Source organism: Bos taurus, chromosome 8 (assembly GCF_002263795.3).
Source record: "Bos taurus isolate L1 Dominette 01449 registration number 42190680 breed Hereford chromosome 8, ARS-UCD2.0, whole genome shotgun sequence".
NCBI lineage: Eukaryota > Metazoa > Chordata > Mammalia > Artiodactyla > Bovidae > Bos > Bos taurus.
This window is the reverse complement of record NC_037335.1, coordinates 48,149,138-48,174,517: the sequence shown is the minus strand read 5'-3', so window position 1 is coordinate 48,174,517 and position 25,380 is coordinate 48,149,138. Positions and strand designations below refer to the sequence as shown.

At 39.8% G+C, this 25,380-nt stretch overlaps 2 protein-coding genes across 4 annotated transcripts in view; one reads left to right on the top strand and one right to left on the bottom strand.

Annotated features, from left to right (window-relative positions):
* Positions 1 to 16,647, bottom strand: part of C8H9orf85 (chromosome 8 C9orf85 homolog) — a 61,926-nt gene extending 45,279 nt beyond the window's left edge. Inside the window, exon 1 of one of the 2 annotated variants that reach the window (XM_005210031.5) lies at positions 16,451 to 16,647. In XM_005210031.5, coding sequence (XP_005210088.1) covers positions 16,451 to 16,552 — 102 coding nt within the window. In that variant the 5' untranslated portion in view covers positions 16,553 to 16,647. 2 annotated transcript variants of the gene reach the window in all.
* A 665-nt stretch (positions 16,648 to 17,312) lies between these two features.
* Positions 17,313 to 25,380, top strand: part of ABHD17B (abhydrolase domain containing 17B, depalmitoylase) — a 48,612-nt gene continuing 40,544 nt past the window's right edge. The window contains exon 1 of one of the 2 annotated variants that reach the window (NM_001101278.1): positions 17,313 to 17,654. The gene's annotated coding sequence lies outside the window, so the exon portion shown is untranslated. Of the gene's footprint in view, positions 17,655 to 17,776; positions 17,899 to 25,380 lie in introns of those variants that run through there. The other variant, XM_005210032.5, reaches the window with a different exon arrangement.

The following is a 25,380-nucleotide window of genomic DNA, read 5'->3' as shown; positions in this document are numbered from 1 at the left end:
CAGCTACACTAGCAACACCATAAACGCTAGAACAAGGTCTTATTTTCATCTCCAGTAGTTCAGCACAGACACCAAACAAATAACAGGCATTTTAGACTTTAATAATGAAACTGATTTCTCTTCTCTATGGCTTTTCTACCACCCTAAGACAAGACCTTTAGCTTGCTTTTGTTTTTAATTCCCAAGTGTGGCTGAAATGAGTATAGATTTTGTCTTCCAAATAGTTTACCTCTTCTGTTTTATGATTCACATATAACAGTATTTATGTTTACTGAATGTTTACTGAAAAGTTAACTTAGTTTTACTGAGGTCTCCTTTTACTGCTGTTTCTTCTACCACGTATCTTCCTAATACCCTGGAGTACATTACTTACAATATAGCTATTTTTGACAAACTTTTAGTCTGGATGATTCTTTTGCCTTGATTTCCAAGCCATAGTTTAGCTCTATAAAGAACTCTTAATTCAGGACTTCCCTGGTGGTCCAGTGACTAAGATTCAGTGCTCCCAAGGCAGGGGGCCCAGGTTTGATTCCTCATCAGTGAACTAGACCTCACATACTGCAACTAAGATTTGGTGCAGCCAAATAAATAAATAAATATTTTAAAAAAATAATAATTCTAAAATACTTTCTTTATAACACTTTGTATACCTTTTCCTTTATTTTTTTTCCAAGTAGCAGATGAGAAGTCTGATGCTCACAGGATCACAGTTGCTTTATGGGTAACCTCATTTTCCCCTCTCTTTGAAAGCCTGTAGAATTTCTTTGCACTTCTACGATTGGCGTTCCAAAATATAACCATGATAGGTCTAGAACTCTGCTACCTGAAGGCCTAAGATTTTTGTCAACTTTGGAAAATTTTTGTGTTTTTTTCCATTACTTTTTAACATTTCTTCCTCACCCTCCTCATCTTCTGGATTTCTTTTACTCAGATAGTAGCTTTCCTAACTTGATCCTCCTTATCTGAAATTTCATTTCAGAATTTTTATCATTTTGACCTTTCATACTAGGTTTTAGACAGATCCAATGGCTTGATCTCTCAAACTGCCAATTTAGTCTTCAGTCTTGTCCGTACTGCTATTTAGCCACCTAAGATGTTTACATTTCTGTAACCACAACTGTCATTTTTACAAAATGTCATAGGCTTCTGCAGCTGCTGCTGCTGTTTTTAGCAGCAATCTATCTTTGTTTTATGGATTTTGAGAGCTTTCTGAGTCATTAAATGTGGATACCAATTACACTTTTTCGAAGTTCTCCTCTGTGTCTTCTATTACCTTTGTTAACCAGGCACAGGAGGTAGGGTTTCCAGTCTATTGGTTTTCCTAAAAAGTTTAGTGCTGCTCAGTAGTCTGCTCGTATTTATAACTGAGGGTTTAGATCTGCACTATCCAGTATGGTAGCCACTGTCCACATGTAACTATTAAAATGGAATTTCAATTAAAATTCAGTTCCTTAGTTCCACTGGGCATATTTCAAATGCTCAACAGGTACATGTGGCTAATGGCTATCGTACAGGGTAGAACTGTTCTGAAATATCTCTACCATCATAGAAAGTTGTTCTGGACAGTACTATTATAGTATAATCAACAGATATAGAATGGGTTACTAGAGCAGAATTGAGAAATGCTACTGTTCTGGAATCCAAACATTATACAATCTCTGCCTCTGGCTGACAGGAAAAAACTTAACAGCTTGATAGCTTTAGCAGCACAGGAAGCATGTTGCCTCTAAGCCTAGGGATTCCTCGTTAAGCTCTGAGACTAGAAATGATCAAGAATATTGCTCTGACTTTGTCTTTCATGGCATGTCTCCAGTTTAGAGAGTTGCTCTTCTGACCTTATCTTGAGGGTAAATGATAGAGAAAGCCACTTGATGCAAAAAATTGGTACAGATCTTATTAATTCTGACACTGACATTGTTCCACAGTTTTATTGGAAAAACCTTGACTTCCATCTGTATTATAACACAGATTCAAAAAATGCTTAGTTGAATCAGTCTAATCTCATCTACTTTATATCTTAAATTTCTTTTTGTTTTTTCAGTTTTTCTAATGTTTCAACTTTATTTTTTCCCTCAGTCATTTCATTTTAAAAACAGAAAGATAAATGCATGTTTTCAGTCAGTCATTTTGAATTAGAAGCCTTAGTAAAATTTGACTGATTTTTTTCTTACTGGGTAGAGAATGAAGGCATTAATAAAGGTGTCCCTAGAGAATCTCTAAGATTAGAATTAACTATCACAAGAAACCAGAGATTTTTATTTAAATATACTAGGAAACAGTTGACCTTGAAATCATCATATGAGGGTCAAAGAACCACCCACGGTTCGATAATGAGGAGTTTAAATTAGAGCAAAAGCATCACATATGTAAAAGTAACCCTAATATCGTTTTATATGGATGATAAATGACAACTTATCCCACATGACTATTCTAAGTTTATTAAAAATTAGATCCAGCATTATGTCCTACAAGTATTCACGTTTACAGGAAACATGATATCATATTGCCACAATGTCTTGTGATAAAGCCTAATGATGGTATATAGAATATTCACATTTGCAAGTATATACCATGATGTCAAATATATTACTCAATGTGATGACTTCAGGGTCATGAGTAATGTCAAAACAAATAAGTCAGCCACCTGGTAAGACAGGGCGGAGCATTTAATAATATATAAATCTTTATAGGACAACAAACATTTAAAATAATCCCTAATTTAGCTTGGTATTTCACATCCCTGTTGAAAATGGCCTTCAAAACAGGTGTGCTTAATATAAAGTTAAAGCAGAATTCTAATGCCAATGAATCACCACTGAACATTATTCTACCTACATAGTTCTATCACCTACAAGAATATTTCTTTGTTAATAACATATAACTCTGCCAAAACAAAAACGTGTTACAACTCAGTTTCATAAGGGCAATTTGAATCATATTATCTTCAGAATATAACTAATATACTTGGACTACAACTATTCCAGTTAGGAGTGAACCTGATAAAATATCTAACAAAATGTCCACCATAAAGTTTTTAAAATGCAATTCAACCTCATGAGGAAGTAGATCAAGTGGAAGAGATTTAGGATGAGGTTGAAATAATCAGCTCCAAACCTAAAGGAAAGTTCAAATTTACTCTTGATAGTTTTAGAAGTCAGGAATCCTATAGGGACTAAATCAATCACTCAGAAAATCAAATCACACCAATTTTTACATTTCAAAGAAGGATTATATGAAGTCTTGTTGTATATTTAAGTAGTTAATATGATCCATCAGGATGCTTGTCTACACCCACTAATACTATTTCTGTAAAGAAAGGCACCTATAACCCCTCCTTTGACTCCAAAAGCCATGACTTTAAGGTTATTCAAAAATACTTCATCTTCATCAAGATAATCGTTACTAGAGGAGAGAGTTGTAGTGATTAGGAGGGGCCAGTTACATTCTCTTGATCTGAGTGGTGATTACATGACTGTGTTCAGTCTGTGAAAATTCATTTAATTCTATTATGATTTTTGCACTTTTCTACACATTGTATGTTCGGAGAAGGCAATGGCACCCCACTCCAGTACTCTTGCCTGGAGAATCCCATGGACAGAGGAGCCTGGTAGGCTGCAGTCCATGGGGTCGCTAGGAGTCGGACACAACTGAGTGACTTCACTTTCACTTTTCACTTTCATGCATTGGAGAAGAAAATGGCAACCCACCCCAGTGTTCTTGCCTGGAGAATCCCAGGGACGGGGGAGCCTGGTGGGCTGCCATCTATGGGGTCACACGGAGTCGGACACGACTGAAGCGACTTAGCAGCAGCACACATTGTATGTTATACTTCAACAAAAGTTTAATAAATGAAAATGCCCCATATTTATCTTTTTTCACTTTTTAGAGTAGTTACTAGTATGAGATTCTTGAATGAAGGATTCATATCATACTCATCTTTTGCAAATGCTTGCTATATAACAATAAAACAGATGTCAATAAAGACAGATGAGTTAACACAGACCAACAATTAATTGCAAAATGTCAGTAAGAACTACTTGATTTCCATTCCTTCATCCCACAGCACTGAACTGCTACTAGACATACATATTACACCATTAGTAGTTTAAAAAAATACTTGAGCCCCTCCTGCCAGAGACAGATGGCATTTGTGATGTATGTGTAAGAGAAAGAAGCCAAGACATATATACCAATACTTACTAAGACATGCATCATATATGTCATGAGGGCAAAAAATGCCACCAGGAAGGAGGGAGACATTCCAGTGGGATTAACCAGGAAGTGCATAAATGAGGGAGTAGCATGTGAGCAGGAGTAGCATGTGAGCATGATGAACATCCTATAAACTGAAGGAATGGACTAGCATCTACAGAATAGCATCTACAGAATGCTTAACACTGCATGCCAGGTATCACGTGAGGTAAACTTTGAATAAACCTTACCTAACTTTCACAATATAACTAGACCCACTAAAATCTTGACTACTTAAGAAATTTGTCCAAGATTACAGAACAAGTAAATACTAGGGAATTTGACCTAAATCTCTGGACTCCAATATCAATGTCTTCCTACCACATCACGTTGCCACTATCTTGAATAAGAGATTGATGGATGCCTTTGGCCAAATGCAAGAGACATAAGAGACGCAGATTCGATCCCTGGGTTGGGAAGATCCCCTGGAGGAGGTCACAGCAACCCACTCCAGTACTCTTGCCTGGAGAATCTCATGGACAGAGCAGTTTGGTAGGCTGCGGTCCATAGGGTTGCAGAGAGTGGCATACAACTAAATCAATTTAGCACACACGTATGCACGCACCTTTGGCCAAAGCCCAAAAACACATATTTGAAAACTGACAAATTTTTTTTTCCTATCCAATATATACACTTCAAAATGTTTTTATTCTTCAAAGTAAAATGATCAAAACCAAAACAGACTGCATCCACTTATAGGAATGATGGCCTAAATTGACAGTACTAGAGTTCTAAGTCACAGCTTGAAATCAGTCTATTTGACTATCCTTTCTGGTAAAAAGGTCTTAATCAATCAAACTCTTTAACTAAAAGTAATGAGAAGGTTATAAAAGTTAAACATAATTTAAACAGTTGACAGTTTTACTGACAAACCTGAAACACAGAATGTACAAAAAGGCCAAGAGTCAAAGGTAATTGTTATATTTCGGTTTGAGGAACTCAGTAAATAGTGGAGTTGTTAACAGAGTTGGGGAATACAGAAGGAGAAAAAGGTTTGAGCAAGACAAAAATTGAGTTATTTCTTTGTCATGTTAAGCTTTTTGATTTTCAAGAATAGAGGTCAAGTAGGTAGTTAAATATACAACAACTCTGCAGCTCAGGAGAGAGGCTGGCCTGGAGTTCCAAATCTGGAAGGCATCAGCATAAAGATAGTATTTAAAGTCATGGACTGAACTAAAAAATTATTTCAGGAGAATGCTAGAGAAGCAAATGCTGCCAGTCAAGTGAGTGAGGTGAGTACTGAGCATCACAAGGATTTGGCAGCACAGAGATCAATGACCCTTGACAAGAGTGGTTTTCACAATGGTGTAGGTGGTGCTAGAGGTAAAGCACTCTCCTGCATTGGCAGGAGACATAAGAGACAAGCTCCATCCTTGGGTTGGGAAGACCCCTGGAGGAGGGCGTGGCAACCCACTTCAGTATTCTTGACTGGAGAATCCCATGCAAAGAGGAGCCTGGAGGGCTACGGTCCACAGGGTTGCAAAGAGTCGGAAACAACTGAAGCAACTTAGCACGCAGGTGTGTAAAAACTATTTAAATGGGGATTGAAAAAAAATGGGAAGTAAAGAAATGGAGATCAAGAACTTTTCTATAAAGAAGAAGAAAGAAATAGGGTGGAGCTAGAAAAGAACATGGATTCTATCTAAAGAGAATTTAAAAACAAACAAACAAATAACCCATTACAGATGGAAAGACTAATGACACAACAGAACATGGACAACTGAGGAGTCTTAAGCCTTTTAAATCACAAGGTAAGCTAGAATACATGAGCTCCACAGTGCAAGTAAAGGGACTAGTCTCTGGGAGGGCCAGGCACTCCATCCACTATACCAGGAAGGAGTGTGTAAGGGTACAGATGCGGGTAGTTTGGTAGATGTAATGGTGGATAGAAAGCTGGATCTAAGCAAGGTTAGGATTCTGTCAGGCAAGTACCACAGAAGGGAAGAAAAATAAGGGATTTGAAGAATATGCAAAAGAGCAGTTGTACTGATAGAACATGGTATCCATGCTGGATAAGGAGGGGAAAAAGGACAAGGATGAGGTACAGTGAAAAGTGGGAAAGCTAATGCACGTTGAGTACCCAGTGGAATTTTAAAAAATTATTTGAGGAATAAGAAAACCAGATAAGTAGATGGTGGTCAGTTTCTGTTGTTTGTTCAAGTTTGTAAGAGGAGCAGTTACCAGCAATGAGGGTTTAATATTTGAACACGGGAAGAGATTTCTGAGGTGGGGGATATAGAAACTGAGAGATCAGATGTTTGATTATCCATGTGACTGTAGCAATCACTAAGTAAGATGGCAGGAAAATGAGGAAAGGCAGTGAGCTAGATACTCAAGAGGATATAAGGATAGATCTGGAGGAGATCAACAGTCTGATACCATGTATCTCAGAAGAGGTGGGGTTTTGAGCAAGGAAAACTTGAACTGAAGAAGTAAATGGGAAAAAGGGTTCTAAATGACGGGTTGAAGATACAGAGTGAAAAAACATCGTTACTTAAAGACTACATGGAAACAGAGTTCCCAGGAACAGTCAGGGCAAGAAAGTGAAAGAAATTTTATTTTCAACACTATGTCTCTGATGATAGTAAACTATCAATTCCAGAAGGCAAATTGGAATGGTTAGGGAAGAGGGCATTGAAAAGTTCAAAGACTGCAAATTAGAATCTACATGAAGTCAAATGAGTATAAAATTTCCCAGCAATAATGGCCAACCTGGGAACCTTGATCACTAAAAAATCAACCAAAACAAACTAATAAATACCTTTTCTAAGCTTCATGAGAGCAGTTCGGTATCTTTCAATAAACTCCCTTTTGGCTTAGCAATTAAAGAATCCTAATGATAATCACCAGATATGCAGATGACACCACCCTTATGGCAGAAAGTGAAGAGGAACTCAAAAGCCTCTTGATGAAAGTGAAAGTGGAGAGTGAAAAAGTTGGCTTAAAGCTCAACATTCAGAAAACGAAGATCATGGCATCCGGTCCCACCACTTCATGGGAAATAGATGGGGAAACAGTGGAAACGGTGTCAGACTTTATTTTTCTGGGCTCCAAATCACTGCAGATGGTGACTGCAGCCATGAAATTAAAAGACGCTTACTCCTTGGAAGGAAAGTTATGACCAACCGAGATAGCACATTCAAAAGCAGAGACATTACTTTGCCAACAAAGGTTCGTCTAGTCAAGGCTACGGTTTTTCCTGTGGTCATGAATGGATGTGAGAGTTGGACTGTGAAGAAGGCTGAGCGCCGAAGAATTGATGCTTTTGAACTGTGGTGTTGGAGAAGACTCTTGAGAGTCCCTTGGACTGCAAGGAGGTCCAACAAGTCCATTCTGAAGATCAGCCCTGGGATTTCTTTGGAAGGAATGATGCTGAAGCTGAAACTCCAGTCCTTTGGCCACCTCATGCCAAGAGTTGACTCACTGGAAAAGACTCTGATGCTGGGAGGGATTGGGGGCAGGAGGAGAAGGGGATGACAGAGGATGAGATGACTGGATGGCACCACTGACTCGATGGACGTGAGTCTCAGTGAACTCCGGGAGTGGTGATGGACAGGGAGGCCTGGCGTGCTGCGATTCACGGGGTCCCAAAGAGTCGGACACGACTGAGCAACTGATCTGATCTGATCTGATCATGTAGAGGGCCTTGCACACACAGACAAGGTGAGAAGAGGAATGTTTCTTTAATTCATTCAATGTATTTAAGTGCTATTTGCCCTGGAGTGATAGGGAAAATTTCAGAAAGGAATTTTAGGCATGCTAGCTATTCGTTTATCCCCTTCTCATTTCATTTCTTCCTTTCACAAAAGTCAGTGGTGAGCAAAAGACCAATAACAACTGAGAATGGAGTGAGCTGACAGCAAGGTTGTTCTGAGGATAAGCAAGGCTCTCTGTAAACTTGCCTGTGACCTCACAGTAATACTTCTGCAGGTGTGGAAAGAGTCCCACAGCTTAAAATAACAAATGCCTAATGAATGCTGCAGCAGCCCGTACCTCTCAGCCCTGAGGTTCTCTGTCCAATGGTGACACCCCAACTACACAGCTTTTCTCTAAACAGAAAATGACCCCGTTTGGGGAAGAGTTAATATCCACTATGACGCCTTCTCTCTCTCTCAGGTGAACTAATTTACCTAGATGAAGAATTCTGAGAATACTGTATCTCTAACACTGCAGTATTTACCTTCATGTAGAAAACAATTGAAGAGACTTAGCAGCAGCAGCAGAAACAAGTGTTGACGATGTAATTATAAAATTTTATAATCCAACAGTGAGTACAGTACTATGCCTTAACACATAGACCAAATCAAAACAAAGTCATTTTAGTTGTCATTTATTATGCATAAAGTGAAATGTCTAAAACATACAGTTGATGTAGAAAAATTATATTGTAGCAGGCATTAAAACTAAGGAACTTGTAGGATCGATTTATTGATCCTGCCCAAGTGTAGGCACCTTGGAATTGTAGGTAAATCAAATATCCCAAAACATGGATGAGATTATTTTGTGTAAAAGATAGAGAACACAGTACTTAAAAATATTCAAAGTAGTGAATACTCACTAGCACTGACTTTTTAAAAAAATTTTAAAGACTTTTAATTAGTACAATATTCCTACATATTATAATGCTCAGTACATCATAGATTAAATTACCTTGTCAAGTAAAAAAGTATGCTGAATATAATAAGAAGGGAACTCGGGGAGGATACTTTTAACTTAAATCCATGTTGGATCATAGAGAAAGCAAAGGAATTCCAGAAAAACATCTACTTCTGCTTCATTGACTACACTCCAGCCTTTGACTGTGTGGATCACAACAAACTGTGGAAAATTCTTAAAAAGATGGGAATACCAGACCACCTTACCTGCCTTCTGAGAAACCTATATGTGAGTCAAGAAGCAAGAGTTAGAACTGGACATGCAGCAAGAGACTGGTTCAAAATTGGGAAAGGAGTACATCAAGGCTGTATACAGTCACCTTGTTTATTTAACTTCTATGCAGGGAACATCATGTGAAATGCCAGACTGGATGAATCACAAACTGGAATCAAGACTGCGGGAGAAATAATAACCTCAGATATGCCAATGATACCACTAATGGCAGAAAGCAAAGAGGAACTACAGAGCCTCTTGATGAGTGAAAAAGCTGGCTTAAAACTCAACATTCAGAAAACTAAGATGATGGCATCTGGTCCCATCACTTCATGGGAAATAGAGGGGAAAAGTGGAAAGAGTGCCATTTTATTTTCCTGGGCTCCAAAATCACTGTAGACGGTGACTGCAGCCATGAAATTAAAAGATGTCTGCTTCTTAGAAGAAAAGTTACGATCAACCTAGACAGCATATTAAAAAAGCAGAGACATTACTTTGCTGACAAAGGTCTGTCTAGTCAAAGCTATGCTATGGTGTTTCCAGTAGTCATGTATGGATATGAGAGTTGGACTGTAAAGAAAGCTGAGCACCGAAGAATTGATGCTTTTGAACTGTGGTGTTGGAGGACTAAATCAGTCCTGAATGTTCATTGCAAGGACTGATGCTGAAGCTGAAGCTCCAATACTTTGGCCACCTGATGCAAGGAGCCAGCTCTTTGGAAAAGATCTTGATGTTGGGAAAGACTGAGGGCAGGAGGAGAAGGGGGTGACAGAGGATGAGATGGTTGGATGGCATCACTGACTCAATGGACAAGAGTCTGAGCAAACTCCGAGAGAAAGCGAAAGGACAGGACAGCCTGGCACACTGCAGTTCATGGGGTCACAAAAAGTCAGACACGTCTTAGCAACTAAACAACATGTAATAGACAGCATTGGTGAATATACCAAGAACATTTCCCAATTTGGAAAAAAGATCAAAAGGAGTCCCAGGTGATCTCCAGAGTGCCAAAGATGGTTACCTTACAACTATAATGGAAACCATTGCCAAGCTGAAGATTTATTTAATGGCTACTCACTTCTTTAAACTTTAATTGTTGAAACTCACAGATTAGGAAATAACATTTATTCTCATACTGGCACTTTATCTCTCATACCAAAATTACTCACACCAGAGATTACCTAAACCAATATGAGACCGTTTCCTAAAGCACAGCATATTTGGGCTAGAGGAGATAAGACAAAGATCCCATATCACTTGAGCCCAAGCTACCCTGAACAAAACGAGCCTTACCACTAGTCCCCTTTTCCACAATAGGGTTTTATTCACTCATCTTACAGAGCAGGCATCATGGCCAACTAAATTACTATGACTCGACCCTGTTCAATAAGATCCAGACTCAGTAATCTTATGAACAAGATCAGTTTTCGTTTGGTTTTTTGTTTGTTTTTTATTTTTGGCCACGCCACATGGCTTTTGGGATCTTAGTTCCTGAAGGGAACTAAGGGATCAAATCCAGGCCCTCGGCACTGCAAGCACAGAGTCCTAATCGCTGGACCACCAGGGAATTCCCAAGATCCACTTTGTAACGATCATCTGAATTCCTCTTACAGAGAGACAATACTTAAGTGTCATGACTGGAGTTTGTAAATAAAAGCTTACAAGCTTACAAAATATTAGAAGACAACTACTAGAATTATTTTGACTTGTGGTTAGCTAAGATATTCAGTATGTTAGAATGCTGACCTGTCATTAGTTTTTATAGAGAAGTTAATAAAATAGTTTTCTTTTTAAAAATACTGATAATAGGCAGTGTTTCTACAATGTGCCCAAACAAAAAAGCAAACAACAAAAACAGAACTTTACAATATTTGAGTGGTTAATCAGTCATTTTACTATAATATCTATTTTTAATTGATGTAAAATTTATATATCATGCACAGACCTTCAAGGCTCAATTCAATGCGCTTCAATAAATGCTTTGTGATCTTCATGTTTCCATCACTCCAGAAAGTTGTCTTGAGCCCCTTCCAGTCAATTCCCCCACCACCCAAGGCAAACTACTGTTCAGATTTCTATAGATGTGAGAAATACCCAACTTCCTTCCCTTCACACAATGTTTCTGAGACTTATCTACATGTCTGCCATCTATCAGTAGCTTTTAAAAAACAGCAGAGTAGTATTTCTCTGTTAAACAGATAAACACAATCTGTTTATCTATTCTCTTGTTGAAGGATATTTGTATTTTTTTATTTGTTGGGCTATTGTGAATAAAGGTGCTTGTAAACATAGAATCCTGTTCTGCTGTATAAATGTAATCATATCACCTTTAAACTTCTGTCTAAACCAGAAGCTGAGGGACCTGACAGAACTAGCATCTGTTTCCACACAAAATGAGTGAGAAGAGCCCTATCCCTGCTCCACAGCCCTGGCTGACTAGATGGGACCCACTCCAATCCAACCAGCCTACACCTGTGTTATGTGACACTCCAGGGGCAACACTTTGCAAGGAGAGACGCCTTCCCTGGAACATTTCAAACAGGCAGTGTTTAGGGTCAGTGGCACTAAAGCTCATCTCTGTTCCAACCCTAATCTAATGTTACAATGCCCCTACTACAGACAAAAACACAGTCTTAAAAAACAACAGCCAACACACATACACTAAAAGGGGCTTTTGATTTACCTGTTCTTTGCGGTCTCCCAGCACAGACCTCACCTAATCAATGGATAGCCACATACTAGTAACACAATTCTGGGCACTCATTTCCCAATAGGCAAAACTGGGAAAATTGTAGCATCTGTCTTAGGGTTATTTTGAAGATCAAATTAGATAATCTAGATCAAGTATTCACAGTTGCTAATACACTTAAGTACAAAGCATTAGCTATTATTAACAAAACCTCATTTCCAAAACTAATTACAGAATATAGCCTCAGATTTTCCTTTTCCTTTTCAAGGTAATAACAAGAGTTTCCTGAAAGGGATGTGTTCCCCTGCTCCAAATTACTTCACGTTAAATGTGTTCCCCGCCAAATTAATTCAAGTGCAACTGGCGTTATGTAAACCAAAGTGCACAGCCAAGCAAGTTTTGGCTAAATCACTTTTTTTAATCTGCAAAACGTCTAAGTAACGTACACTGGCGGTTTAAGTCACTAAGTCATATCCGACTCTTGCGACCCCATGGACTGTAGCCTGCCAGACTCCTCTGTCCATGGGATTCTGCAGGCAAGAATACTGGAGAGGGTTGCCATTTCCTTCTCCAGGGGATCTTCCTGACCCAGGGATAGAACCCAGATCTCCTGTGTTGCAGGCACTATTACCCTCTAAAAGTGAGATCTAGTACTGACCACAAAACTGACTCCTGCCCCATCAATAAGATCATGTGATCCTGGGGTTCTAAGGCTTTCGAACATGCTAGTGAAAACAATGTTGACTACACGTATGAAACAAATAGCATCCTTAAGAAGATGATATATGCTCTTCCCACTTCACTCAGTTAAATGCTATCCATCCTTCAGATCTCAGGGAAGCTTTCTTAAACCCTCCTAACTTAATCAAGACTTTCTGCTAGACACTCTCAAGGTTCCCTTGGACTTTTCCTTCACAGCTCTTACTTCCATTCATATTTAACATACTCAAAAGATTACTTAATGCCTGTCACCTTACCCACCAAACTATATGCTTCAATTAAAGGCCTGGCTGTATATTACACTCAACCTTATACCCCTAGTATCTACCACAATGTTTCGTACCATATAAATGATGTGGAACAAATAACATGAATACAAGAATTTCATTGCAGCTTCATTTGTCACAGTGAAAATTTGAAAACAACTCAAAAGTTTACTAATAGGAAAAGTAATTAAGCTTCTACATATGTAAGACAGAATAGTACACAACCATTAAAAAAGAAAGAGCTTAATCTCTATGTTCTGACATACCCAATCTTCCTAATGAAAAAGGAGAAATGTATTTTATTTCATATGTACTATATTGTGCTTAGATGTCTAAAAACACACACATCAAACTGTTAACAATGACTACATCTGAAGACGAACAGGCCTGGAAAAAGGTACTTTCACTTACTTTACACATTTCTGTGTTTCAGTATTTTTCAACAAACATTTCTAATCAACTTTTTATGCTTTGAGCAACTGCAAGTCCATATAAATGATCATACACTGATGTTTAGTGCATATTTATATCACTATTTCTTAAAAATATTTATTGTAATCATCTCCGCAGAAACTGAGAGAGGAAGGTAACACAAAAGATAATATCAGCCCCTGTAGCATAGGTTAACAGCTGTATGTAAACTGTCTAAATCACAGAGCAAAATAAACACAACAGGAGCTACAATGTGGGTCTGTTTTCTTGGTCCAAGGTTCCTTCCACTACACATCAGTGCCTTTCCAGTAAGGGACACAAGCCTGTCTTGATATAATCAATGTTTTAGTACCAAGGACTAGAAGAGATATGAAACTACTCCCATTTCCACCCACCTTTGCAAGTCACGAGAGGGTACTGCAGACCAATGGCCATAGAGGCTTCTTTTAATAACCCCAGAGAAAGGGAGGTTATAAAATTCTAGTGCATGCTAATCACTATTAGACAATTCCCTTATGTTGAGCTGAAACCTGTCTCTTTTACTTTGACTCACTGGTTCAAGTTTGGCATTTGGAATGCCAAGCTTCTCTCCTCTTTGAGAATATATTTAAGACAACTATCATCTGTGTCTTTTTGGGATACTGTCTGAAATTTATAAGCTGTTCTTCAATAAAACATCTCATTATCCAACTTTTAACTTCAGTCTTGATAAACTACTTGGCAGAGGAAAAGGGGAACTATCCTGCAAGACTCCCACAAAATAATGAGGTACAAAGTAGTCAGTTGTTACTATAATCCTCCATGGAGAGTTACAGAGAACCATGCACATCTTAGCACTCCTTTGTTAGAGTCAAACACCTTTCTGGTGTAAAGCACAGGAATGAAGACACCGTCAGATGCTTACAAAAAAATCCTGGCTTTCGACAGCTGAACATAGCTGGTTCAAGAATTTGCCATGAATGCAGTGGCATTCCTTACTATACCTCCGTAAGACACAGGAACAATCAACCTGATGATCCTTTCTCAGTAAAATATTTCTTGCTGTTTTTGTTAGCACCTTCAATAACAAAGCACCTGGTGGTTCCACCAATGTACAAATGAGACTTCCTCACAACTTAATAGAGACAAAGCAATGAATGATAAAAGTAATAAACAGAATGAAACTTATCAACTGAACTTGAGATGCATGAAAAGATTTGAAACCATAATGACAAGGTTGTTAGATAATACTAGAAAACACACAATGAAAAGTACAGGAAGTCCAGGAAGAAGTGCTAGGACAAGAAGTACAAGTTCCAGAAGGCTTGTACTTACAAGGACAAGAAGCACAGTAAGCTACACTGCCGCTACTTATTAAACAGGGCTTCCCTGGTGGCTCAGATGGTAAAGAATCAGCCTCAATCCCTGGATGAGGATGATCCCCTGGAGAAGGTAATCGCAACGCACTGCAGTATTCTTGCCTGGAGAATCCCATGGACTGGCAGGCTAATGGGGTTGCAAAGAGTCAGTAACACTTTCACTTATTAAACAAACTGCTTTTTATCACCTGATGAAAAACAATAGAAGTAAATGCTTGTACAAAAACAGAGTAAGAATACAGGACAAGACAGACATCTATTTGGAACAGCACAGCTTTTTACTCTGTTTTACCTATTGATGACAGGCACAAACTTGGTAAAGTCTTCCCAAATGTTGCTCCAGGTTTTCCTTCTGAATTCGAACCAAATTAAGAGCAAGGAGAGGGCCTCTGAGCATCCAATCAAAAATAATCCCCCATACTCTTCACTCAACTGTGCTTCCCTTCATCAGAATTTATAATTATACATCTCTGTGCTTATTGTCCCATGACCCAGAAAACCGTAAGTTCCTTGAAGTCAACTCTTTTGAACACTGTATACACATGTAATAGGTCCCTGAACAGGAGAGATGCCCCTTAAATATCTGTATAGTGAAAATAGAAAGAGGAAAGGAAAAGGAAGTCCCTGGGTACCCTAAACAGTCATTTTGCTTTTGTAGCTAATGTTGGGAGAAGGCAATGGCAGCCCACTCCAGTACTCTTGCCTGGAAAATCCCATGGATGGAGGGGCCTGGTAGGCTTCAGTCCATGGGGTCGCTAAGAGTCGGACACGACTGAGGGACTTCACTTTCACTTTCATGCATTGGAGAAGGAAATGGCAACCCACTCCAGTGTTCTTGCCTGGAGAATCCCAGGGAAGGGGGAGCCTGGTGGGCTGCCGTCTATAGGGTTGCACAGAGTCGGACAGGACTGAAAGGACTTAGCAGCAGCAGCAGCAGCTAATGTTGAGAAATTAATCACCTGTCGGACACTAATTATGATCCAGATTATTCATATACATGGATTTACTTTAACTTCACAATAATACTGGCAGGTTTCTCATTTGTGATCAAAGTAAGACTCAAAGAAACTAAATATTACATAACTTGCTTAAGCCATACATCTAGCAAATCTGGGCTCCAGTTTATGTTAATATCAGGTTTACCTGATATACTGGAGGCTGCCCCCAAGCTGCTCTTGTCTTCGATTATCTCCACTCCTTACAGCTAAGGGAGGAGGGGGAAATACTTAACAGCAAATCAGTAGGTGCATATAACCCAAGACTTTTGGCTATCTATTCAGTCTGAATTTGCTTCCAGCTTAAAGAAATCTTCTAAAGAAATATAAACAGCAAAACAAGCATTTTTACATTGATCAAATAATTTGATTCTCAAAACAATCTTACAAATGAGAGAGAAATTCCCACTGTGTTGGTGCAGATACTAGGGCTAAGAGCCCTTAAGAACTTTGACACTCTCCCTACAAACCTATGGGCCTGGGGTTTTCCAAAAAGAAATAGTGACTGCATAGACTTGGTGCAACCTTTGAAAAAAGACACTCGCGCCATAAACGTCGTTTTCCTACTGCAAATATGTAATCCAGATTGGGAACGTTCAACGACGCGATTTTCCCATTGCATTTTAAATTTGATGAGGGTCCCGTTCACTTTATACAATTAGTTAAATGTTGACTGCCAAATATAAATATTTACGAGGAGACAACACATGCAGGTCAAAGAAAGGACGTGGGAATATCATTTTAGAAAGGGCTGCAGTGCAGCCAAAACTCCGGGCTGCGGTCCACATTTGGCTTCGCCAACTCCTCCTTCTCTCCCCTCCACTCAACCATTCCTCCCTGGAGTCAGATTTAGTGCAACAGGCAGGTTCCTACCTTGGTCTGAACACTCTTATCAAACTTGTCATTTTTGAAGCTAAAAGTATTCTGGTGCCTCTGAGGCCTGGAACGAGTCACGTTCCCTTTCTGTGAGCTCATCGCAGAAACGACAATCGCCTCGTTCTGGGACAAGGAAGATGCAGGCAAGAGTAAGTTGCGAGGAACTATCCCACGGAGCTCACGCTTCTACTACTGACCCGGAAGGAACTTAACCAGCCTTTCTGTCCCCGCCCCCGGCCTACCCACGTGATTCCTCGAGGGGGTCAAAGGACACCCTCAGGCCTCTCAGCGCCCTCAAGGCCCTTTTAAAACCGCCCAGTCTCGATCCTTCCCCCTTCGCTCAGCCTCTCTCTCTCAATCCCGGCGTAAAAATCCCGCTTTCTTCGAAGCGAGAATTCCCCCATTGGTCCGAATGTAGCAGTCCATCAAAGTCGAGGGGCGGGGAGGCCTTGCTTCTATTGGCTCTCCTTTTCCGCAATCCCCGCCTCCTGCCGACTCTGCTCAGCCTCTCCGGAGCGCTACACCTCCGGGTTGCTTGTGATTGGTGGAAGTCGGGCTAAACTAGACTCCGTCCCTCCCCCTGCCCGCTCGCAGGCTGGAGCCGGGGTCAGCTTTGGCATCTTCCTACAGTCAGTGACCAACTCCTAGCTTAGTGAGCTCTCCGCAAACCCCAGGTTTTCCCTTCCAGCCTCCCGCCACGAGAGCGAGCCCCGCGGCCATCAGGCTGTAGGGGAGCGAAGAAAAGAGAATTAGAAAAAAGAAAAGATCTGGCTGGGTCTGGGTGGTGTCTGCAGTGCCAGAAAGGGAGGTGGCGGCGGCTGCGGCAGCTGCGACCACGGCCGCGCGGGACGTGAGGCCCAAGAGCAGCCGACCGCGGCGGCGGAGGCGGCCGCTCCAGCGCCTCGCGCCGGGGCCGTTAGTCAGCAGAACGCGAGCCCGTGTGGAGGAACAGGGTCGGCGCGAGGCGAGACTCAGGAGCTTAAGCCGGCCCCCTCGGGCGCCGCTGTCCTTCCACGTCCCGGCGCCGGGGGCTGCAGCCCTCTTCCTGGCTTCTCGGCCGGGCCCGCCCGCAGGCGGGCAGAGTCCGGCAGCGGCAGCAGCAGCAGCAGCGTGGATCGCGCCTCGCAGAGGACAGCGCGGCGGCAGAGGTTCCCTCCCGGCCCTTTCAGCCTGACGCCTTGGCTGCGGCCCTCAGGTGCAGGTGCGTGGGGCCGCGGCGGGGAGGTGGGGGCCTGGGCTCTGCGGCCGGGCTGGAGGAGGGGGCGCTGGGCCGGGAGACGCAGCGCGGGAGGGACGAGCCGGGGCCGGGCGGGGGGAGGGGAACGGGAGGCGTCTTTGTTGTTGGCGACCGGGATTCCTCTAGGCGCTGGGAAAGGCTCAGAAGCCACTCCCGATCGGATCTGGGATTTTGAGAAGATTGTCTGTTGGTTCGGTGAAGGGGAGAGGTAGGAAAGTCTTTGCGGTCGATGAGGCTGCGGGAGTCGGAGGGCGGGAGAGGGACGGACAGATCGATTGGGGAAGGTTTTGGGTCCTCCTTGCAGAGAAGTCTCATTTCATTTTTTGCTCTTCTCCCTTGGACGGAAAGATGGGGTCAGGTTCACATTCCCACCCTCGCTCATTGTGAAATTCGCGTCGCCTGAAAACTGTCTCCTGAATGTCCTCGAATGTGCCAGCCTTCATTTTTAGATCGAATCATGCCGGGTCCTTGGTGATTTGTGTGTTCTGGTCCGGCCTTTCTAGGGTCTTTTTCTCTCGATGATCGAGCTTCACTCGAACTCTAGGATAAGCTCACCAGGAATTGTTTTTGAATTGAAAAATTAGTGTTTTGTTGAAATTTTTTGAACCCTGAAACGAAAAGTTCTGTCAAGTTAGGTTGTACTGTTGTGAAGAGGTGTTTTAAAGAGAGTTTAACCCTGGCTTTTTTTTTTTTTTTTTTTTAAAGAAATGTTCAGAGCTTTGATCCATGGTGATTTCTGCCAATGCCAGGACACAACTTTCTAAAACGACACGTTGATTTATCAAAGTCAGTGTGAACTGTATTTGTTAAGCAGAAGAGTGAGTAACGGAATGCAGGGAGGGTGACCTTTAATTTTTTGCTCTTAGCTTATGAAAAGGTATTCATGTTTAATAGTTTTTTTTGTGATATACAGTTCTTGATCCGCAAGATAATTCATTGATTCTTTTTTTTAAGGCTCCAGTAAGTAAAAAGAATTTTGGAGTTCTTGTGTCAGCGTTTAAAACTACCTAATGAATCTGAGTAAAAAGTCAGGTACATGTTGTAATAGCATTCATCTGTTTACATTAACAAGAAGACGTAATAAAATGAGGGTTTTTTGGTAAAGAGTTTGTCTCATATGTTTATAGCATAAACTCATTTGGATGATTTATCTAATATCTAATCGTAGCCAATATTTTGGTAATTATCATAATTGACAGTGTTCTAATTGGGTACCCAGTTCTTTGCTTGTTGGAAGTAGGGGTGGAGGCTGACTTAGAGAAGAGCAGTGGAGATAGCCATGCTTCAACTTAAAAAGGAATTAAGGTCCCTGTTGGGCAATAATTACTATATTACTTGAGATCCAGGAAGAAATAAATAGCACTCTCACCCATATTTTGACCTCGCTTTTCTCCTACTCTAGTATTAATAAGGTTAATTGGCAAGGATAGGATTAGATTTTTAGCAGGCTAGGCAGTTTTAATTTTGTCTCTTGCTGTGCAGTACGGTAGTTGATCAGTGGCTTGCTCCTTGAGTATCTTTGCCGGTTTTGAAATGTGTATGACCTCTGACAAAGAATATTCTATTTCCTGTGACAAACAGAATTACCATAAAGCATCATGGCAATGTAATGTTTTGGGCAATTTACTGAACACAGAAGAACTAGGCAATTAGTGTCTGTTCCAAGTTTTGTCACTGAATTGGTCTACAACTCCAGGCATGCTATCTCACATCTGAGTCAGTTTCTCCATCTGTGATATAGGGCTAATAAAATGTGCCACCTGCTCACTGTGAGGAAAGGGCAGTGAGAACCAACAGTTCTTCTGGTTATGTTACATTGGTTGTTTTCGTGAATAACAGTACTTTTTAATGCAATTCTCTAAGTTTGTTTTCGTATTATGAATTTCAGTTTCTTGGTGAAGAATTAGGATAAACATAGTTATAATAGGGAGGCTCTATCCATATGCTATCACTTAGGAATGATAAACTCTAATTTTCTCCAGTGTTAAGAATATATAATTTGGTGTCATATCTTTAGAATCAGTGATGACAAGAAAGTAGGGTGATAGATTGAGTTGGTTGATTTACTGATAGATTTTATTTCTACTATATCCAAGGTTTTGCTCTTAATTCTCAAAAATTACTCCTACTTTTCCTATGCTGTTAAAGATTTCTCGCATACCAATATGCCTCTCAAACCCAGACTTCTGAGTCGGAGAGGAAAAATGATGCTTTATGACTTTATTACAAATGAAGCCTAGAGAAGTTTAATTATTTGAATTGTCTAAAGCTACACAATTTTTAAGAACCAGAACTGAGACTTGAATCTGGGTCTCCTGACTTCTGATTCTGAGTCCTTTCCTTTGGAGCAGTGTTTTCCAAACTTCTGTCTAGGAAGTTTTTGCCAATTCAGGTGAAGTGAAAAATAAGATAGTACTAGAAGTACTGTTAACTTATAACATAATGAATATTCATGCACTCATTACCCAGTTGGAAAGTTATAACTACAAAACAAAGCTTCCCCTATACTTGGTACCCCTCTTAAATCCTATTTCCACACTCCCGACAACAAACCCCAAATTGACATGTATCCTTCCTATCCATGTGTTTATACGTTACTACATTCCTTTATATCCATGAGCATTATATGGTTTTTCTTTTATTGGTTTAAGACTGTTTAAGTATGGTTTTTATATCTGTAGCTTGCTTTCTTCACTGAACAAGCCAAGATTTATCTGTGCTGATTCTGGTAGCTCTAGTTTATTATTACTGTCATTTGGTATGTGTTTTATTATGTGACTGTATCACGTTTCTGTTAGTGATTTTAGTGGTTTCCAGTTGTTTTCTTATTAAACACAGCATAGGGAATATTCTTGTATATGTTTATTTAGGTAAAGTGGAAGACTTCCTGCAGAGTGGCTCTTGAACCTATATCTCATTTTTATACAAATATTTTACAACCTCCCCAATACTGTCCTAAATGAAATTCATAATAATAAACTTCAGTTGGTATTTTAAATAAAGTAATATGCTTACTAAAATAAAGAAATAATTTATAACAAAGTAATGTATTGCACTGTGAAATGCTGAGGTTCAACCACATTGTAATCTTGCTACCAAGTGTAATAATAGACCAAAAACATCAGAATTCTGGGGGTTGGTTAGAAATCAGAACCTCAGGTCCTACCCTAATTACTAAGATGCTGAATGTTAACAGGATTCCCAGATGAACTGAGTGTACCTAGAAGTCTAAGAAGCGCTGCTAGAAGACATAGTAGTAGTCAGATACTTTGAACAGATGGGATCACCTTGACTAGGACAGCTGCTAAAGTAGATTAAACACATGTGTTTAGTTGGCCACTGGAATAGCGATAGAGGGATTTGATTTGATAAGTTTCTGAAATAACTATAATTTCAGTAAAGTTTGAACAAAAATAAAAATGCAGTCTTCTCTCTTTACACGGGGGTTGCACTCTTTTACATCTTAATCTTTGTTAAAACAATGCAACTATACTTTGTGTTAAGTCCTATTTATTAATATCTGACCTTAGTTTTTCGTTCTGGTCCCTTAAATGAGTGTCCAGCAGAATGTTCAGAAGTCACTGGACATGGGGCAGCATTATCTTTACATACCACAAGTGTGTCGTGTCCCTGGCATCTATTGAGTAGTGCCCCCCATTTGTTACAACTAAAAAGCCATTATTGAGAAAGATTGCCCTGGGATATAAATCTATCAATAGTATCAGACTGCTGGAACATAGGATAGGAGCTGCTTCTTCACCTTCATTAGATACAATCAGTTTTCTCTCCAGAGTATATCAGTAATGAATGAAAGGATCTGTTTCTCCACCTTCCAAGTACTTCAGTTCAGTCACTCAGTTGTGTCCAACTCTTTGCAACCCCATGAACCGCAGCATGCCAGGCCTCCCTGTCCATTACCAACTCGTGGAGTTTACCCAAACTCATGTCCATTGAGTCAGTGATGCCATCTAACCATCTCATCCTCCGTTGTCCCCTTCTCCTCCTGCCTTCAGTCTTTCTCAGCATCTTTTCAAATGAGTCCTCTCTTCGCATCAAGTGGCCAAAGTATTGGCGTTTCAGCTTCAGCATCAGTCCTTCCAATGAACACCCAGGACTAATTTCCTTTAGGATGGACTGGTTGGATCTCCTTGCAGTCCAAGAGACTCTCAAGAGTCTTCTCCAACACCACAGTTCAAAAGCATCAATTCTTCGGCACTCAGCTTTTTTTATACTCCAACTCTCACATCCATACATGACTACTGGAAAAACCATAGCCTTGACTAGACGGACCTTTGTTGGCAAAGTAATGTCTCTGCTTTTGAATATGCTATCTAGGTTGGTCATAACTTTCCTCCCAAGGAGTAAACGTCTTTTAATTTCATGCATGCGGTCACCATCTGCAGCGATTTTGGAGCCCCCAAAAATAAAGTCTTTTATGGTTTCCACTGTTTCCCCATCTGTTTGCCATGAAGTGATGGGACCGGATGCCATGATCTTAGTTTTCTGCATGTTGAGCTTTAAGCCAACTTTGTCACTCTCCTCTTTCATTTTCATCAGGAGTCTCTTTAGTTCTTCTTCACTTTCTCCCATAAGGGTGGTGTCATCTGCATATGTGAGGTTATTGATATTTCTTCCGGCGCTCTTGATTCCAGCTTGTGCTTCCTCCAGCCCAGCATTTCGCAGGATGTACTCTACCTATAAGTTAAACAAGCAGGGTGACACTTTTCCTATTTGGAACCAGTCTGTTGTTCCATGTCCAGTTCTAACTGTTGCTTTCTGACCTGCATGTAGGTTTCTCAAGAGTCAGGTCAGGTGGTCTGGTATTCCCATCTCTTTCAGAATTTTCCAGTTTGTTGTGATCCACACAGTCAAAGGCTTTGGCATAGTCAAAAAAGCAGCAGTACATGTTTTTCTGGAACTCTCTTGCTTTTTCAATAATCCAGTGAATGTTGGCAATTTGATCTCTGGTTCCTCTGCCTTTGCTAAAACCAGCTTGAACATCTGGAAGTCATGGTTCATGCATTGCTGAAGCCTGGCTTGGAGAATTTTGAGCATTACTTTACTAGTGTGTGAATGAGTGCAATTGTGCGGTAGTTTGAGCATTCTTTGGCATTGCCTTTCTTTGGGATTGGAATGAAAACTGACATTTTCCAATCCTGTGGCCACTGCTGAGTTCTCCAAATTTGCTGACATGGTGAGTGCAGCACTTTCACAGCATTGTCTTCTAGGATTTGAAATAGCTCAACTGGAATTCCATAACTACCCCTAACTTTGTTCATAGTGATGCTTTCTAAGGCCCACTTGACTTCACATTCCAGGATGTCTGGCTCTAGGTGAGTGATCGCACCATTGTGATTATCTGGGTCGTGAAGATCTTTTTGGCACAGTTCTTCTGTGTATTCTTGCCACCTCTTCTTAATATCCTCTGCTTCTTTTAGGTCCATGCCATTTTTGTCCTCATTGAGTCCATCTTTGCATAAAATGTTCCTTTGGTATCTCTAATTTTCTTGAAGAGATCTCTAGTCTTTCCTAATCTATTGTTTTCCTCTATTTCTTTGCTTTGATCGCTGAGGAAGGCTTTCTTAACTCTCCTTGCTATTCTTTGGAACTCTGCATTCAAATAGGTATATCTTTCCTTTTCTCCTTTGCTTTTCACTTCTCTTCTTTTCACAGCTATTTGTAAGCCTCCTCAGACACCCATTTTGCTTTTTTGCATTTCCTTTTCTTGGGGATGGTCTTGATTCCTGTCTCCTGTATATTGTCACAAACCTCCGTCCATAGTTCGTCAGGCACTCTGTCCATCAGATCTGGTCCTTAAATCTATTTGTCACTTCCACTGTATAATCATAAGGGATTTGATTTAGGTCATACCTGAATGGTCTAGTGGTTTTCCCCACTTTCTTCAATTTAAGTCTGAATTTGGCAATAAGGAGTTCATGAATGAGCCACAGTCAGCTCCCGATCTTGTTTTTGCTAACTGTATAGAGCTTCTCCATTTTGGCTGCAAAGAATATAATCAATACGGTTTCAGTGTTCACCATTTGGTGATGTCCATGTGTAGAGTCTTCTCTTGTGTTGTTGGAAGAGGGTGTCTGCCATGACCAGTGCATTCTCTTGGTAAATCTCTGTTAGCCTTTGCCCTGTCTCATTCTCTACTCCAAGGTCAAATTTGCCTGTTACTCTAGGTATTTCTTGACTTTTACTTTAGCATTCCAGTCCCCTGTAATGAAAAGGACATCTTTTGGAGATGTTAGTTCTAGAAGGTCTTTTAGGTCTTCATAGAACCGTTCAGCGTTACTGGTTGGGGCATAGACTTGGATTACCATGATATTGAATGGTTTGCCTTGGAAACATATAGAGATCATTCTGTCATTTTTGATATCGCATCCAAGTACTTCATTTCAGACTCTTTTGTTGACTATGATGGCTACTCCATTTCTTCTAAGGGATTCTTGCCCATAGTAGTAGACATAATGGTCATCTGAGTTAAATTCACCATTCCAAATACTTAAGACTTCTTAAATTTTGACATTCTAAGGAATATGAAATGTTACCTCATTGTAATTTTCATATATATCTTCCCCCGTTAGTTGTGTAGTTAAGAACACTTTAACTTGGTTTTCAGCGATTCATGTTCCTTTTCTGTGAATTGCCTATTCTGTTTTTCTTTGAGATTATTTTATTGATTTGTAAGTACTTTTTATGTATTTAGGATGATAGTATTTAGTAGGCTTTAGAAATATTTTCTAGTCTTTACAATGCCTTTTCATTTTAAATACGGTATCTTTTGATGACTAGACATTCTTAATTTTAATGGCAAATTTATTCTCTCATGATGGTACTTTTTCTCTGTAAAGGAAGTCTCTTGAGATTGTAAAGATTGTTATAGTTTGTTGTAAAAGTTTTACTTTTTCACATTTAGATGTTAAATACGTGTGGAGCTGTTTATATATAATGAGATATTTGTGAATCTAAATTTACTTAATAAAAATGACTACCCTTTATACTGAAATTATTTTTATGTTAATGTGCTCTTATGAAATTATAGTGATACTAGATTATATTTAGTTTGTAACATAAATTTGATAACTCTTATCATTCCAACTTTTTAAAAAAAATTTGACTGGATTTTAATAAAAGGTTTGAGAACTACTGCTTTTAGAGTACTCTGATTCCTTTTTATTTATGTTTGCCTCACATTCATCATCTAAAACATCACTGAAAATGATCAGGTACTCTTAGGTACTAATCTTTCATCATCTGCATCTCTACATTTTACAGTTTAATGTGTCTAGTCATCTCTTTTTATTCTGACTAGAATATTTTAAATAATACTTATGATCCTAATTTTTAACATAATTTCAGACAAAATTCAAATATTATTTTAATGTTAATTTAGCTCTGATATAGGTCCTAACTGTTTTGTTTTCCCAGGAATTAAAGGTGAAAATGGTTAAACACATCCTCATACTGTTAAAGATGAAAAAAGGGAAAGGAAGAATGGGCCAGTGTCTACTGAGTATCAGTCACTGTTCTAGGTTTGAGGGGTTGCATCTGTAAACAAAACAAGCGAAGATCCCTAACTTCCTAGAGCTTACCACCTAGCAGAGGATTATACACAATATGCATAATAAATATCTAATATGTTAGAAAGTGATAAATACTTTTAAAGAAAAGGTAGAGAGTGGTA